This window comes from Aspergillus aculeatinus (assembly GCF_003184765.1).
Source record: "Aspergillus aculeatinus CBS 121060 unplaced genomic scaffold BO66scaffold_18, whole genome shotgun sequence".
In the NCBI taxonomy this organism is placed as follows: domain Eukaryota; kingdom Fungi; phylum Ascomycota; class Eurotiomycetes; order Eurotiales; family Aspergillaceae; genus Aspergillus; species Aspergillus aculeatinus.
The window spans coordinates 228,756-246,178 of record NW_020291487.1 but is presented as its reverse complement, the minus strand read 5'-3'; the positions used below and the strand labels follow the sequence as shown (position 1 = coordinate 246,178).

The 17,423-nt window shown below is 49.9% G+C and overlaps 4 protein-coding genes across 4 annotated transcripts; all 4 read right to left on the bottom strand.

The window, feature by feature from the left end:
- Positions 1-158: 158 nt before the first annotated feature.
- Positions 159-4,640, bottom strand: BO66DRAFT_419801 (uncharacterized protein). Its single transcript, XM_025649838.1, has 5 exons — positions 4,333-4,640; positions 4,226-4,258; positions 3,571-4,188; positions 1,979-3,532; positions 159-1,898 (listed from the first exon to the last, which is right to left on the bottom strand). The coding sequence occupies exons 1-5, from the start codon at positions 4,597-4,599 to the stop codon at positions 234-236; spliced, it is 4,137 nt and encodes a 1,378-aa protein (XP_025504990.1). The 5' UTR covers positions 4,600-4,640; the 3' UTR covers positions 159-233.
- Positions 4,641-6,057: 1,417 nt separating this feature from the next.
- Positions 6,058-10,847, bottom strand: BO66DRAFT_372237 (WD40 repeat-like protein; the record flags this gene model as incomplete). Its single annotated transcript, XM_025645498.1, has 4 exons — positions 8,241-10,847; positions 7,533-8,132; positions 6,341-7,034; positions 6,058-6,265 (listed from the first exon to the last, which is right to left on the bottom strand). The coding sequence occupies exons 1-4, from the start codon at positions 10,777-10,779 to the stop codon at positions 6,058-6,060; spliced, it is 4,041 nt and encodes a 1,346-aa protein (XP_025504989.1). The 5' UTR covers positions 10,780-10,847.
- Positions 10,848-12,764: 1,917 nt separating this feature from the next.
- Positions 12,765-14,160, bottom strand: BO66DRAFT_391084 (zinc-binding alcohol dehydrogenase family protein). Its single transcript, XM_025647166.1, has one exon. It carries the CDS (start codon positions 13,851-13,853, stop codon positions 12,777-12,779), a length of 1,077 nt encoding a protein of 358 aa, XP_025504988.1. The 5' UTR covers positions 13,854-14,160; the 3' UTR covers positions 12,765-12,776.
- A 281-nt stretch (positions 14,161-14,441) lies between these two features.
- BO66DRAFT_400699 (uncharacterized protein) lies at positions 14,442-17,049 on the bottom strand (the record flags this gene model as incomplete). Its single annotated transcript, XM_025648732.1, has 10 exons — positions 14,442-14,474; positions 14,806-14,853; positions 14,890-14,953; positions 15,010-15,139; positions 15,192-15,276; positions 15,414-15,510; positions 15,699-15,759; positions 16,546-16,679; positions 16,746-16,875; positions 16,935-17,049. 10 exons carry the CDS (start codon positions 17,047-17,049, stop codon positions 14,442-14,444), a joined length of 897 nt encoding a protein of 298 aa, XP_025504987.1.
- Positions 17,050-17,423: the final 374 nt, after the last annotated feature.

Here is a 17,423-nt window from a genome sequence, read left to right as displayed (position 1 = left end):
GATACGCGGGTGAATGTAGAGGTGGTATGTGCATACATGGACTGCTGTATATGCTCAACATGAGCGTTAGGTTGGTGCGCGGAACTTAATTCAGCAATCAAAATCCAGTACTATCATTCAATCCATCATTAGGTAGAATATAACCTACGTAAGACACAGCCAACCTAGGGATGTGCAGGATGGACGCCATACTCCTCCCCGGCGTATACAGCCGATTAGCAAACCCCAAACCCTCAGGATTTGATTCCCCAGTACTGCCTGGTCCGCGCGACCCACTCGTCAACCGAAATGGCAGGCTCGGATCCCACCTGAATATTGCCTTCACCGATCCTCTCCCGCCGGGCCGGATCATATGCGGGGACGTACAGCATCTCGTGGTCCGGTGCACAGACATCACACAGCTCCAGTGTCCCCTGGCGCCCCCGCTCCAAGCAAGCTCGGTCAAATTGGACAATCTGGCATTCTTTGCAGACGTAGAGGTCATTTGCGTACGACCAGGTGGTCCCGCATTTCCCATCACACTGGGCCTGGAGAGGGCCCTCGAGCTTCCCATTCTGAACATCCTTATCTCCTGTTGCGCCGCCGAGGAGCTTGGGGACAATCATCGACCACGCCGCCAGGGCCTCGTAGTCCAAGTCCACGAACATGAAGTGGAACGCGAGACGGAAATATCCGTCCGGATCGTTCAGCGGGTCCGTGTCCGAGAGGATGTCAAGGCCGATCTTGACGTGGGCGCGTAGCACGGCTTGGGCTTTCCCCAAGTCACCCCGCAGGGCATGGTAACGGGCGAGCAGCCGCGCGGGATACTGCTTGTCGGCCCAGGTGAGGTACTCCGCGGTGCTCAGCTCCGCGAGTTGCTCCAGTTTGGTCAGCCAGAGGGCTTCCATGCGTTCAGATTGCTGCTGCTGCTGCTGCTGCTGCTGCTGCGCTTCGTGAAAGTAGGCGAGGGGGAGCCTCCGTCTCACCGCATAGTAGACGTGTTCCAGAGGGTCCGTATGTTCCATTTGCCAGAGACGTTCCCACTCCTCGATGGCATTCATCCTACTTGCAACATCCTGGTTGGCGTGTTCGTAGCGCAGCAGCGCATGGTAGTACATGAGAGTTCCCTGGCGGCCCTGCTGGACCTCCGCCCGCTCTTCGTCACCCGCCTCTTTGGCCTTGACACACTGATCTGTCGCATGAGCGATTGACATGCGGTAGTGATTGCAGGCCATATCAAAGGTCTCGATGTTCACCCGCACCAAAGTGAAGAGGATGTCGTGGAAGTCCTTCTCGTCGCAGAGTAAGCAATATGCCCTGGTGAGCTGGTTGAGTTCCGGGAAGTCACTTGGAGTGTTCCTTAAAGACTGTAGGAACTGTAGCAGACGGCTGTGTTGGGCCCCCGCGCGGCATATTCGCATGATCTCGAGAACGGGACGGTAGCTGTTGGAGTAGTCCTGCATCAGAGCCTCATACATGGCAAATGCCCGGTCCGGTTGGCCACTGGCATTGTACCACCAAGCCAGCTGCTGCCGCATAGAAGCAAGGAACCAGACGGGCTCGTCAGGGGAACCTTCGGGGATTTGGTTTAACTCAGCCAGTCCTTTGGCTGCCTCCAACGTCTGTATGGCCGATGCAAAGTCCTGATTACCGGAGAACGCTTCTGCAAGGCGCCACTGCATATTCCAGTCGGCTGGTGCGAGGGAGATCGCGAGTTTGTACTGCTCAATCGCCTCGTCAAACTTTCTGTAGGCGTGCAACGTCATCGCAAGGATGAAAATGGCCCTGCTTTCTGGAACCTCTGGCTGCACCTGCTGTCGGCCCCAGTCGACCGCGGCAAAAATTCGGGAGCTGTCCAGCTCCCAAATTTGCGAATCGTCTGTCACGCGACGCACCTGTGGATTCTTCCGGTGTTCGATCTACATAAACCAATCCAATGCCGTGCAATATGCTCCAGCAGGTCTGCATCAGGTTCCGACTTGGTAGTCAGAGTTCTTACCCAGTCTTTCTGTGATTCGGAAAGCCCTTTGATGATGGCGGATTCCTGTAGCCATTTGATCACGACCTCCGAGTACGGGTCTGTGTAGATCCAAGCCGATCGTAACTCGGCATCATAGTAACCGGCACGTCTCCACCAGCGCTGGATGGTCTGAGGGTCCTGGAACAGCTTCACTAACGGGGGCCCTAGGGCTAACTTATCTTCCGCCCCGACCAGCGAAGGATCCAACTGGCTTAGATGGTGGGCGAAATGATTCATCGCATACCCCAGCAGGGGGCCCAGGCCACTAGATGAGTCTGAGCCAATCACCTTCAGACAAGTGCTGAGCATTCGCAGATGTGCCGTATCCTCTGCGTCGATATCGATCGGCGCAGCCGTCTTTCCCTTCAACAGCTGGCCGAAATACTGCTCGAAGCCAAGCTTCCGGAAGAGGTCGGGGTCGCAGACCGACTCCAGGAACCGACGGACAATGCGGATTTCGCCTTCTGTGACCTGCTCGGGGAGACTCGATGCTGGCTCGTGGAGGATAGCCTTCTTCTGAGCCTTGGCCTCCGCTCGATGGCGGAAGAACTGCTTGACGACGTCCGACGCGAACACCACCCGCGAGTACGGGGGAAAGCCCTTTTTCACATCGCCGCGCGCCACGCCCACGACCGAGATGAGAGCGGAGTAGTGGTCAGTGATGATCATCCACAGCGGTTTCAGCGAGCGTTCCCCGTTTTTCAGAAGCAGCACGGTTTCGAGTTGGGCCAGCAGCACCCGGTCGGGAGCGTACATCATCCAGGTGAGAATCTCGTTCAGATCGGTGATATCGGTTTTGCGCAGGGTCTCGCTCAATCGTGCTATCTTTCTCGCAATGGTGTCCTGGTGGTTGCTGCTGCCCGAGCGCGACAGGATGGCTCGAATGTCGCCTGGGCGCTGCTGGACGCCGACCTCGTCCAGCAGCAACCCGGCATTGATGAAGTCACCGTGCGCCTTTGCTGTCAGGGCTTCCATCACCTGGCTCCGAAGGGCGCGACTGTCCTCCGATGAGCCGGCAAGATTCTCCAGCCGGTCGATGCGGTTCTCTATGAATTTGTGCAGGTCCGCACCGTTCTTGAGCGCCAGATCGATGACTGGAACCACTTCGTGCCCAAGCTGGTCCTTGAACCTGCCGACCGCCTCGTCCTGCCCAGAGAGGAGAATCCGAAGCCTGAGTCGCCCCAAGGTTGCAGACTCATTCTGCAAGTGCGCAAGGAGGTAAACAAACTGTTTAAGCTGCTCGCGGTTGACGCGTTCAAGACCATCCAAGAGAAGGAAGAAGGTCGAGTCGGTCTTGTACGACTTGGAGAATAGCTTATTCCACAGCACTCCCACATCCGCGGCGGCACTGGCGCTTTGGATGGAGACCAGCTCCTTGCGGTAGACCGGATCAGTATTGGCGATTTGACATGCAAGCACTTTCAGAGCGCGGATCAGCGATCCAGCAGTCCCCCTCTCTTGGTCCAAGAAATAGTAGGCAACTGAAGTACGCCTTGAATCATCTGCGATCGGGGAGTGGCTCTCCTGCAAGTTCTTGATAGCACTGGTGAAAAGGAGCGACTTCCCTATACCTCCCCTCCTGCAATCCCTAGTCTTGACATCGATGGGCTTTCCATTCGTGCCCACGAGGTATAGAAGGGATCTGCTGCGAGCCACTCCCCACTTCCAGCGATCCTCTCATCCAGGAGTCGCCGGAACCTGGATTGATTCACCCGCCAGCTTTTGCTCGGCCTGTCGAGGGTCCTATCCAGATCCTCCAATTCCTTCTTCATGTGCTGATCTGTATCTCGTTTCTTTTCTAAATCCAGGATTTCAGTCACGGTGACATTGATCTTCCTGGTTCCCTCTTTTGTCTCAAGGATACCCCTCTCGCTGATCTTCTGCGATTCAAACCCCAGAGTAGCGCGCATCTGGGATTCTCGCTCGACCAGGCTCTCCAACCGAGCCAGCTGCCCGCTGACCCCCTCGTCCTCACCAAAGGCAAAACCCTTGATGGCGATCAGAACCTTGTGGCCCTTCAGCACCTGGATCGACAGTGCACAGATATCCACAAAGCAAATCAGTTGGTCGTTGATAATCCTCCGCAGGGCAATATCCACCGCATCGGGCGGCCCACGCATATAGATCTGGAGGCGGTCCAACATATCCGAAACCTTCCGGAAGAGTTCCGCCAAACTGCTAAAAATCCGCTTTGTATTTGGCTCCGGTGTTGATCAGGTATGCGACCGCGTTGAAGCAAAGACTGCTGGGGGCGAAGACCTGCGTCATCACAAGCTCAGCTGTTCCGTCTGCCGGCGTAAGGGTGGCAGTCTCGTAGCCTGGGGGCCCTTTACCATACTCGCGCCTTGTGCGGCAATCCCACCCAACAGTCCAACAAAGGTCAACGTCTTGTTCATCACGGTCTTGAGCTCTTGGTATTTGGCATTCTTTTCGTTTGCCTCCTCTTGCCTGGCGCGGATCTGGTCCAGAACCTCCTCGATGGTGTATTTGGTGGGGGCGGTCTTGAGGTCGGCGTGGGTGGTCTGCATGAACGAGGTGCAGACCCGGTCCCATGCCTCCTGCAAGTTGTACTCATCCTGCGCTGAGTGCGGGATTGTCATCGTGCTCGTTCTCGTTGCGACTGACGGGAGGGAGCAACAGGTTTCAGAGCGTTCAAGACAAAGTTCAGGCACACGGTGACAGAATCGTACGCTCTGCTGGCCATGAATTGCGGGTTATATCCGGTGCATCGCCCGTGTCGCTCTCCCTTCGCAGCTACGGCTGATGGAGATCTCATGACGGGCGTCCGTTCTCATAACAACTATCCAATTAGACTTCTTAATCTCCGGATAGTTACATCGACTACTGCATGAGCGACTGTGATGACCGTGCTGATTTGATGCGGTCGTAGGGGAGAAGGGATAAGCGAGGCGGGTATAGGAAATTCCTACCGACGGGAAGGAAGTGGCGTGCGCATTGGCCCGACTGACAGCACTGACAGCACTTTTCCAACCAACGCAGGGAGCATCAAAGGAGGAGGCAAGTCCTGTAGCCTAGCTGGAGAAGGAGACTAGAGGTAAACAACTGGGAACCACCAGACTTGCATAGCCACTTAGTATCTTCTAGTCAGCCAGGCCCCCGAGCCTTTGTCAAAATAGCACTGCCAGTACAAAGTAGCCAGCGGTTGGCGGTGGAGTGCTGTATTGATAGATGCAGAAAGAATGAAGAAATTGCAGATTACATCAAGATCAATTGAATAGTTAGAACAACAGAGTAGGGGTGGAATTCTTGGAGTCGAAGCTAAGCTTTGACGCTGAGTGATCTCACTGACTAATGCGGAGAGACAACTTTTGTTCCGTCGCATGAGTGCTCTATCACCCGGGATAAGCGACACATGACGGATCTAGAGGTTGGCTGAGCTGGCTGAGCTGTAACCTGGGTGGTGGGTGTGGCCGTCGGGTAGGGGTTTTAGGGCATTGTCTGTGATGGCGAGTTGGGGAACTACTAGGTAGGCTGATACCACGGTGAATGGCCACCAGCTCCGCAAAGAGCTTTTCTTAATTACAGCTCGGAGGCTACGTCATGCAAGGAAAAAACTGTACTTCAGGCTGACATATGTTTCGTGAATCCCAATACAATATAACAAGAAAACAGACAACAATAAGATCTTAGAAAGAGAGCAGATTCAACCAGGCCGTTAGCCACTGGACATAGGGTCAAATGAACCACTGAAACTCAAAAACTCGACAAAAAGCTTTGTACCGCAACCTTCTCCTTGCAAATTTTATTCGGCCCTTCAAATATCTCATTGAATCCGCCCCTAACCGTTGGGATGGGTGGAGGCCTCAGGTTAGGCTAGACAAGTAGCCGTGAACTTGCCGATGGCTTCGCGGTCTATCGGCTTTCACTTGTTCATGCATTCGTAGACTGAGTCGCTCCGACCAAAGTAACAACCCTTTCTGCTTCTAATGTCCAAATTGTAAGCGGAGTGACAAGTTCTGTTCTCCGCCGTGGGGCCTGGATGTCAGTGAAGGAGCACAACTTCCTCTTTGAAACTGATTCTGTGATGTCGGGCATTTTCACCTCGCGAATGGATCTTTTTCGGAGAATTTGAAGTGCATAATCCGTCCTGATCTGAAACCAAAAACCAGACTATTCGAGCTGCACGTCCAGCGGGATACTTCATGACCAAGGGGAAATCTGAGGAGGTTCTGGCCATTGTATGTTATCCACATGTTGTCCTCATCCAAGCTATACTTATGCCCCTCAACCAATGCAGTAGCATCACTTGCAGCTGTATTGATCCTAAAACCCTCATATATTCTTTCGCCCGTCAAAGATCTGTGCACTGCCAGATAAGACGGTGTCTGATCTTTGACCATCTTGACACATGCGCCGCTTTTTGCATCCCAAAGTCGGACCGTGCCCTTGGTTGACATTGACAAGACATGATTGCCATCGGAAAGAAATTTGACAAGACGGATAGCGTAATCATGGCGAGTCGTTACTAAGCAGGCACCGGTGCTTGCATCCCAGATTTTGAGACTGCCGTCTTCTGATGCCGAGGCAATATGCTTTCCATCAGATGAGAAGGCGTATGTCCGAGTCCAGTCATCAAAAGGCACTCGTAGTTTGTTCAAACACACTCCAGTGTTGGAATCCCAGATCATGACGTTATCTGGACTTGTCAACGATACGAAATGTCGATTATTTGGGGAAAAGACAAGTGCTTCGATGTGGCCCAACTCAACGCCTATCTTGTGGAGGCAAGCACCACTCTTTACATCCCAGATCTTAATTTCGCTGACATATCCCCCTGATGCGAGAAATTGGCTGTTGTGAGAAAAAGCGACCACTCTGATACGACCGTAATGTTCCAGTGTATGAAGACATGTGCCGCTTACATCCCATAGCCGAACACGATTATTTGTTCCTGATGCGATCAACTTGGCATCATAGGAGACGGCGACTGACTCAGCAACACCACAATGATTGAAAGTATGAAGCAAGTCACCATGGGCTGCATCCCAGATCTTGACTTTTTCGTCATCTGAAGCTGACACGAAATATTCACCATTAGGTGGGAAGAACACTGAATTGATTCTCTTAGTGTGATCGCTTGACTTGTTCACACCCACACCGTTGCTTGTGTCCCAAATTCTGATGGTGTAATCTTCTGATCCGGTAACAATGAGTCCGCTAGCAGCTGAAAAGTCAATTGAAGAAACCGTGCCTGTGTGGCCAAGTAGCGTGTAAAGACAAGCCCCGCTGACTATATCCCAGATTTTAATGTTGCCAAATAATATGCTGTAGATGACACGCTCGCCATCAGGAGTGAAGACGAGGGCTTTGATCCAAGACTCCTCATTGAATCTCTTAAGGCAGGTATCACTGGCTATGTTCCATAATTCAATGCTTCTGACTGACACCTTTGCGATGAGTTGGCTATTGTGTGAAAAGGTGACTGGGTTGCACCACCCAGAAAAACCTTTTAGCGTCCGAATACGAACACTGTGCTCAACATCCCAAATTGCTATGTCACCCGACAGGTCACTTGACGCAATGTAGCGACCATCCGGGGAATAAACCACCGACTGTACTATATCGCCACATTCATATAATGTATGCAGATAGACTCCAGTAGAAACATCCCACATCATAACTGTTTGATCATCCGAGCCTGAAATGATATATTTACCACAAGGTGCGATGGCAACAGAATGGACTTTCCCGCTGTGTTTCTTCAGTGTATGAAGGCAGTCACCGCTAATTGAGTCCCAGATCTTGATTGTAGAGTCATCTGAGTCAGATACGATATGCCTGCCATCAGGAGAAAAGGTCACTGAACGGACCCAGTCCTCATGACCCTTGAGCGTGTTGAGACGGGCGCCATTATTTGCATCCCAGATTCTCAAAGTCTTGTCATCTGATCCGGAGACGATACGCTCACCGTCAGGGGAGAAGGCCACTGCCCGAACGTAATCACGATGGGCTTCTACCACTTGTAAGCAAGCTCCCCATTCGGCTTCTACCGCTGGTTTGGTCATGATCCAGTCTGGCTCTTCGTTCTTGAAGTTTGTCCGTATGAGACTCCGCTCGGGACTGAATAATATGGCCGATGAATAAGTCTGCAACGGATGGTCTGCAATCACGCCTTGACAGTACAGCAGAAATCTGTGTGAATCGCGGACCAGTTCTAGCAGATCAGAGCCTGATGACCGTCTTCTGAGCAGAGAAGTGAATTTCTTGAGCGCAATCGCACCCTTCGGGAGGCTCTTGAGAAGGCTCAGCGCCTCAAGCCAATGGAGGAAGTGTTTTCTACAGAATGCTATGATTTTCTCATCGCAGAGGCCGACTTTGCCAGGGTCACTCTCTGTTTCACACAAATGGTCAATCCAGTATATGCATGAATATCCACACAAAGCCAGCAAATCAGAGTGAGGTCTATAATCCTCCGGCAGGTGAAAGCCCGGGCTGTCGAGATTGTCAATGTTCTTGTGAAGGAGATCCATGGTATCGAGAGATCTGGTGACTATCGTCTGATGGCCATCTAAATGTCCATTGGGGAAAAGCCTCGAATAAAACTTTGACTCTTTGTCGGTGAGATAGTCCTTTGCGGACTGGTGAATAAAGGAGACTGTTTGATCGCTCTCTCTGATTGAGAGTAATCCACAGCGCAGGATGCTCCGTTTGGCATCAGTAAGCCATTTGAATGCTGCCAATTCTTTCATTTCGCCCAACTGAAGAGGTCGGTAGGCGACGGTTGCAGCCAACAGAGTTTGTTGACAAGACTCGAAAGTCCCCTTTGTTGGAGTGTTGATGATACGTTCTATCATTCTATCGTACATCCCCTTCAGGGTAGATGGCATCTGGCGGATAAACTCACTCACGCCATAAGGATCCACGTCAGACTCGTCGATCTGCCTGAACACAAGGGACACCCAGAGAAAAGTGCCACTGGCTTTACTCTGTACTTCGTCGGCAATTTTTTTCTGCAGATCCTGGAGCTCCGCAATAACACCAGGTCCTTCATCTGCATAAGTGTCGCCGAACCGTTTGAAGAGGTCCGACAATTTGTGACTGATGTAGTGACTCAGCCCACTGTGAATGAGATCTTCCACGTCTCTTTCAAGGTCTAGGACCTGTCCGTATTCCTTCGTCTGGAGACTCCTTTCGATCTCAACACTGTGACGACTCGAGACGAGCCACTTGACATGCGGCCATTTCGACGCACTTTCATTGATCAGGCTTGCGAGATGTTTCAGATCCTCAGGTTGGCACTCATCCAGAGCATCGACAACTAAGTAAACTTGATCTAATTTTGGATCTCCGATCATATCAACGAAGATGGCCTTCAAAGCCGTGGAGGTGTTGCTGCTTTCGAAAAGCTTTGGCCCTTGTGTGTCATACACATCGCGGAGATGAGCGATCAGCGCGCGATTCTGAATGAGAATTTGATAAATCAACCCTCGAAGTACTCGCGCATTGGCATCTTTGGAAGTCTCCTGGCAGAAGAAGAATGAAAAGATGTTGTTGTCTTCCAATGTTAGAGAAAGGTGATTGACAATACTCATCAACAGCATCGTCTTTCCCTTTCCAGGGCCACCCTTGAGCCACAGTAGCCGAGTTGTCTCGCACTTTTGCCAGGTAGTGAATTGGGGATGGTTCACAATCCAATGGCAGGATTCAGAGATGAGAGATTCTCTTTCCTCTTGGATTTTTATCATGTCTGTGGCGGGATCTGTGAGGAACAGATGTTGCAGGCACTTTTTGTCGTCCTTTTCCTCTTGCATGTCCCTCAGCTGTAGGGACTGTGCCAGGACATTCTTGCTAATCTCCTGCAGAAACTCGGACCATTTTTTCTGATATTCCAGCGTGTATTGATCCAAATAAGAGCTGAAGCGCTCGCGGACAGTGGCCTCCTTGCTCTTCACGCTGTCTAGGCTCCCATCCCAGTCGTCAAGCTGAACCATGTCGCACAGAAAGCCAAGCAAGCGGTTCCGGTAATATGAGCAGACGCTCATAATCTGATAGAAGAGCAGCGCTTTGTAGAGGCCCACAATTTGCGCCTTGAGTTCCCATCTCAACCCCTCATAGAGCGCGGCATCTATACCACTTTCACCAAGAAAGCGCCTAGATAGCTCCCAGTACCAATTCATGCTGCTGCAAATGTATTCAAGCCCTTTGCGGTTGGCTTCTGTCTCTTTTGCAGTGTTGGACAAGATCTGAAGCCCCAGGGAAATTCCCGACCACGCAAGCGCAGCTTCGGGACATGCCTTCAAGGCCAATTTCATGATCTCATCCACTGCTAGTGCGACCTCCACCCCCTTTCCTACACTTTGTTTGATTTTTGCTTCCCTTTCCGTTCTGTTCAGCCCTTTCTGAATTATCCTGCTCATCTGCGCCCGTCTCATGCCCGCGTCCTTCTGTTCAATCACATCTTGCTGATCCACAGAGGCGGATGCTTGCAGGGATTCCGCGTTGAGTTCACGAGCCAGGATGTTCTCGTAGGCTTTCATCAGTGAAGATTGCTCGATCTTGAGGCTTTCGTACGACTCATCCCATAGTTGCTGGGGCTCGGTCGGAAACTCTCGCTTTTCTTCTGCGACAAGGTTGGACGTGGCCGAAGCAGCCAGCGACTTTACAGCCCCAGCCGCCGGAATGGGAGCTCCAGAGTCCACAACGAGTGGCTCAGGGGCTGGAGAGTGAGAAGATTCATCTCCCTCAGCTGTGGAGTGGTTTTTGGTTCCTTTGTGGCGCCTCCACCACCAGGTTAAACAATGGTGTTTTCCACCCGTCATGGTGAATATCGATGAAGCACTTGGGATGGATGGGGTTGATGGCACAAGGGGACGAAGAGCAATTTGAACAGAAAGCCAGTGACCCCTCTGGCTACTAGTACGAACCTCCAGATAGGCGCCAAAAACTGACCCCAGGAGTCACATGAGCCGGTAAGATGAGGGGGCAAGAGAGCAAACCTATCACTTCCCCACTCGCGCGCTCTAGCTTCATGCAGGACACGTAGCGATCGGGCAGCCTCTCTATCCCTGCAGGGTATAGTGTCGAGCGCTATCGCCTCCTGCTGACAGGCTTTCGCTACATGGTTCAGATAGCTTTGGTCCGAAATCGGGTCGACGAATACAGGAGGGGTTGGTGGAAGCGGTTTTGGGAGTGGCGAAGAGCCGTGCATGGTGGTCTCTCAACATGTAGCAAAATAGGCGGCTAGCAAGACATTTATGTATTCTTAGAGCTACGATCGGCTTCATGAACAAATTACCTCTCCAAGCATCTTCTTCTTTGATAGGAAAGGCGAGCAGGATTTACATAGCTTCTTGATAGTACCCTCCGTGGCCACGAATTTCACAATTCCCCGAAGTTGATATACAGCCACATCCAAATAGTGTCTTATAAAAAACCTGTAATATAGATATAGTCTGCACCTTAAATAATATTTCTTCTATATATTCTATATATAATTCTATATATATAATACTAGATTATAATTAGATCTACTTATTGCTTCCACCAGTGGAGCACGGAGAATTATAAAATTCGTGGCCACGGAGGGTACTTGAAGGCTGTCAACACAGATCCACTTTAGACGCTCGAGTTCCGGTTTAGTCCGGACTCGGGGATTGCCGGACTAGTATCTCCCAATACTACAATCTAGCCCGTTTCAAACATGTGAATTTCACCACTTCTGACTGATTTTTATTGAGCATTTCAGATCTCGCTGTGATCGAATCTATCTACCTTCGGTGCTGTTCGTATACTTGCAAAACACACGGCCTTTGAACAGGTTTTACCGATTTTTGAACAGTCAATTAACGCACTAAGTTCTGAGGTCAGCCCTAAGAAGGGGACTACTTCAGAAGACATATACTCCTTGGTAGAGTCCACACACCTCCCACAAGGCGCGAGCTGATTTGTTGTGGTCGGAGGGGAGAATGCATAAGCGAGGTGGGCATAGGAAATTCCTACCGACGGGAAGGAAGTGGCGTGCGTGCGGATTGGCCTGCCTCACAGTACTTTTCCAGCCAACGCAGGGAGGAGTAAAGGAGAATTGAAGCAAGTCCTGGGGCCTAGAAGGAGACTTGACGTAGACAACCCACCAGCAGATATGCATAGCCGTCCAGATGTGACCCGGGTGAGAGATTTCTTCCGCTATCTCGACGAGTGGCTGCCTGAACTACTAGGTAGGTTAGGTAGCCAGCCAGGTCTCTGAGCCTGAGCCTCAAAATAGGTAGTATTGCTACTACAATTTAGCCAACAGTTAGCGGTGGGGTAATGTACCTTGGATATGTTGTATTGATATATGGAGAGAGGATGATGAGATAGCAGACATGATAGAAAGAAAGTGAAAATGATTGGAATCATAGGGTGGAGGTTGAATGCTACTAGTAGTAGTTCGAGTCGAAGCTAAGCTTTGACGTTCAGTAATATCACTAGCTGTAGAAAGTGAAATGAGATGTAACTTACTGAAGGCTACTACTAGTACCTACTACCTAGTATCGAGTAGCTACTAGGTTACCTACTTAGTCAGCTAAGCTTTTCTAGCCTAGAGCGCAGAGAGCCCACCGTAGTGAATGGAATGAGGGGAGAAAGTCAGCAAGAGGTTATGCCATGTAATAACAAAAACTGTGCTTGAAATTCGGTGTTCAAAGAAAATACGTTTCGCAAGACTCTGACAAATATTCCGCGAGCCTCAATACAACGAGAGAAGAAAAACGATAGTGGGATCATAGAAAGAGAACAGGCTCAACAAAATTGTTAGCGACTGAGAATAGGGTTATATTAATTACTGAAACTCAACAACAAGCTTTGTACCTCGACCTTCTCCCTTGCGAAGCGTGTCTAGACCTTCAAATATCTCGCTGAATCCGCCCTTAATCGTCGTAATAGGTGGAGACTGCAGATTCAGGCTGGATAAGTTATCATAAAATTTGGCGATGACTTCGCGGTCCGCCGGCCTCACTGGGAACACGGGGCCAAGGGGCGCCAACAACTGGAACTTGCGACCGAAGGCAGTATAAACCATGAGGAAATCATAGGTCACATTTGCCTTCCGCGGCTTTCCTTGATCAAGAAGTGTGATCACTTTGCCACCCTCCTCTCGAAACACATCAGCACAGAAGGCGGCGGAAGTGCCTTCGGAAAAGCAGTCCAGAGCTTTTGTGATGTTCGGATAGGCTTTCTTGATCTCGCCAATGGAGGCAGATGTCCGATAGTCGTAGACTGCATCGGCACCATAGCGCTTTGCGAGGTCGAAGGAACGTGGCGAGGCCGTGACCACAACCGTGTATCCTGCTCTCTTGGCCAATTGAATGGCGAAGAGACCGACGTTCGAGCCGCCTGAATAGATGAGAATGGTCGGTTGGTCACCTTGTTGAACGCTGCGTCCGTTCTCGATATCGACCCGGTCAATGCCTAGATACGAAAGGCCCAGCATCGCGGTGGCGGCGGGCACTCCGTAGGTGGTGGCTTCGCTCAGGGTCGTTTCGTCAGGCACCTTCCAGGCCAAGTCTCCATCGACTTTCAGGTATTCGGCGAATGAGCCAACCTCGGGGTACAGGCCCCCGTGGACAAAGCCCGCGATTCTGTCTCCAACCTTCCAACGTTGTCCTGAATTCTTGCCGACCCGAGCCACCTCGCCCGCATAGTCGCAGCCAATGGCGGAGTTGCGTGGGGAAATGAAATCAATGTCTTTGAAGTCGATGGGGTTCAGCGCGACAGCGCGTACCTTGACCAAGACCTCATCATCGGTGATGCTTGGGATTGGGACATCCTTGACCTGCGCACCCTGCCCAAGAGGACTCCGAAGAGCGAGACTCAGGAGACGCTTAGGCAAGAATCGATGTGTGATGATCGCTTTCATTAGGGCGGGTGACTTGTTGGCAATGTTGTGATCTCAGGACGAAGACAGGAAACACTGAACAGATTGGAGCACTCGTGCGCAATACTCAATCAAACTAAAGAACTGACGGAGACCAACGTGAAGGTAGGTATTTGAAAGGTTGACTATTTGGAAGGTCAAACGAACCTCAGGTCGACGGACGCAAGGTATAATCATCAGGCGATTAGCCCATGGCTCGTTAGAATTCGCAGAATCCCTGGAACAGCAGCGAACTATTGTGAAGCTGCAGCGCTTACAAACCACCACATTACTATGATATGAATCCCGCTTGAATCGCCGACTTGGAAAAAGAAAAAAAAAGAATGAAAACCTCCATTTCATTTCACTGGACGTCATTAGTTTTGGCAAAGGCTGACAAATCGATCGCGCGGTTCCAATGATTGTCTGACAAACCGCTGCTTTGGGCCGACGAGCCACAGCGGTATCCATAGCAGGCGAAGTATTTGCAATATTGATTAGTGATATCCCCGATTGCCAGCATTCAACCTTCCATTAGACCCTTCTTTAACCCCACTTTTCATCATTTAGTACCCTCCGTGGCCACGAATTTTACAATTCCCCGAAGTTGATATACAGCCACATCTAAATAATATTTTATAAAAAACTTATAATATAGATATAGTTTATATTTTAAATCATAATATTTTATATATTCTATATATAATCTAATATATATAATACTAGATTACAGCCAGATCTACTTATTGCTTCTATTAGTGGAGCGCAGAGAATTGTAAAATTTGTGGCTATAGAGGGTAGATTTCTGCATATAGTTTGGTTCTGTAAAATAAAAAAAGATTACAAAAGTTACAAACAATCACAAAAACTACAAAAATACCATGAAAATTATTGAATACCAGCTCTCACACAGCTTTTGTTTGATATGCTTTGAGTGACCAAGTTAAACACGAACCAAACCGGGGGCCTCAGTATGGATAGACATCTCAGCGTATATCGGCCACTTGTTATCACTTATATACATGAATTCGAAGCTTACTTTCGGACAGCGCAGGGCCTCCCCCCAGCCTGAAACGAAGCTCTTCATCCCATCCGTGCAGCGGCTGTTGGCTTAGTTGAAGAAATAACTTCGCTTTCAAGTAAAATGCCAGACGCTCACAGCTCTTTATACAAGAATAAACCCAAGGGGTCTTTGGACTTGATCGAAATCGATAGACGGGTTCCGTCGTCATCAAGGCTTATTCCGGCTGCTATGGTATACACAGCCTTCATGGTCTCACGTAAACTCGCTGTTAGAGCAGAGTGTGACCTAAGCATTCCACCTTTAGACCAGCTGCTCACCGAATAATAGCCTAGCAGAGCTTAGTGTCTCAACTGAGGTCTCCATAAGGGTTATGCGGTTCTGGAGGCCGTCAAGTGGAGCTTGCTGTTGTGAAACATTATGCACGTTGTGCCATGCGACATTGCAAGCGACGAGGCTGGCACACAATTGGTGCGACTAAAATTGCTCGCAGCATTCTTAAAGTGTCGATTGGACACCCTACGGACTTCTTCAGGACTTACCTTGCCGCCACCTATTCCTCGAGACGCTCCGCGATCCTTCGCTGGCGTCTTTTTGGCCGTGGTGTCTTTGCTTTTCAGAGGGGTATTTGGTTTGTGCCTGCCCGGTTGAAGGAAGATGCGAGCCCAGGGACAAGTCTTTTAGGACTGGGTAAGGACGTGATTCCGGCAGGAGATAGGATCAGGCTAAGCGTAACGAGCTGATCTCCGAGGTCACGGACTCCGCTGATAACGGCAGGCTTTGGTAGAAACCACCCCGAATAAAGAGAGGCAGGTCACTCTACATACACTTGTTGTTCCAGAGCGGATTGATTATTGCTGATTTTATCAATTCTGACTTCGTATAAAGCTACAAAATCAATACAATAAGGGTCCTATCCAGATAGAACTAGCCTACAACTCTCAAGAATCGAAATATGTAGAATATACCATAATAAATTACCGGCTGTGTTATATCCATGATTGCTTGTGCAAATAACAGATTTCCTTTTGTATGTGTTATAGACTACAGACAATATTATTCCATCAAGAGGCCTCACACACTTCGCTTGATATATTACTTATTGAGAGGGAAATGGTAGAGATATGAGACTTCTCAAGTAATTGGTATGCATAAAACATATATGGTGTTTGCATATGGCTCGCTGACTTGCCTGGCTCGTTCAGATGACCATTACGTTCCTACTGACTGTGTGGGAATCCGACAGGCGTTTCCTAATCGACTAATTGATTGATTTCCTCTGAAATCGGACGAACGGTTGTAGGTTCCAAGTTCCTTGCCCCGAAGGTGTAACCCTCGGCTCGGCATGTTCACTAATCACCGCCACCGTCTTTTTGCCCAAACCTAGATGTTTACAAATGTGTTTTGAGAAAGCAAGGGCGACTGCTAGAACACAAAAAAAAAGAAAAAGATATTTTGCAAAATGGATATTGGCATTAAGGTTTGGACTACAAAAAAAGTTAAAAGTGAGGACAAGCAGCACCAATCAACGGAGCAGGACATGATTGAATAAGGAGGATTGTGGCTTCGGTCAAGTTGTACGTTACCCACATATGGACTCGGCTTCCAGCTTCCGCCGCACCGCCGATCTCCGTGCATGCCAAACGTGGGCACAGGTACGAATACGAGCCTTACCTTGCCCTGAATTGAGATCCAGACCAGTCGCCCTAGGCTCCAAGTAGCCTTTGGCGACGCTGGCTACCGATCCACCAACGATCAAGGTCGCTTGGCGCTGATACTCTACGGATGTTGGCGCAGAACGTACTTCTCTAGATTAAAGTAGCAGCTTCCTGGAAGCTAAGGTAGTCATAAATTCGAGATTGCAGACAATATACTCGGCACAAGAGCCATCCTCGGAATAAACAGCATTACTACCATGAGCGGAACCGCAGATTCCGTCTCCCTTCTTCCAACATAGCTTAAAATCATTACCAATAATCTCAAGAACGCCAGAGTAATCACCCCCTAGCATGACACCAGACAGTAAGAGGAAGTCGAAGTACGGCCGGTCACTGGGTTCAAACCCACACTAACAGTGTTTGCAAGGACGTAATCATCGCGGAGCTCGAGAATGACACGGGAAATGGACAAGCCTGCAGTCTTAGGTTCGGTAACAATGACGGCCTTCTGAGTAGACATGATGGAGGTAATGATATGAAGAGGATTGATAATCATAGACGTGTGTATAGACGCAAATTGAAACAGGCCTGTGCCAAGGCTCTTTAATGGCAAGTTCCCCGGTCATCGAATCGGACGCTGCCGGTTATCAATGCAAAAGCCTTTTTCTATGGGTCCACCTTGTATCGATGACCCCTTTCACTAAGTGTGATACAGTAAAATATCTTCTGGATGGTTCCAGGTTCCAGAGCTCAGGGATTAAGTGACCACGTCGATGGAGCGGATTATGAGTGATGAGTAATGTTTGAGGTCTTTATCTCTTTGCTCATGACTTGAATACTGGTGATGGACCATCAGGTACGATATGAGCCGGTTAGCGCAGTCATGGCACCATC

Excerpts from the sequence above, each read along its gene's own strand:
- BO66DRAFT_391084 (XM_025647166.1), bottom strand. The coding sequence starts at position 13,853 with ATGAAAGCGATCATCACACATCGATTCTTGCCTAAGCGTCTCCTGAGT.
- BO66DRAFT_419801 (XM_025649838.1), bottom strand. The coding sequence starts at position 4,599 with ATGACAATCCCGCACTCAGCGCAGGATGAGTACAACTTGCAGGAGGCA. Across the intron at positions 4,259-4,332 it reads CCGCACAAGGCGCGAGTATG|GTCTTCGCCCCCAGCAGTCT; the intron begins GTAAAGGGCCCC and ends GTGATGACGCAG. Across the intron at positions 3,533-3,570 it reads TAGGGATTGCAGGAGGGGAG|AACTTGCAGGAGAGCCACTC; the intron begins GTATAGGGAAGT and ends AGTGCTATCAAG.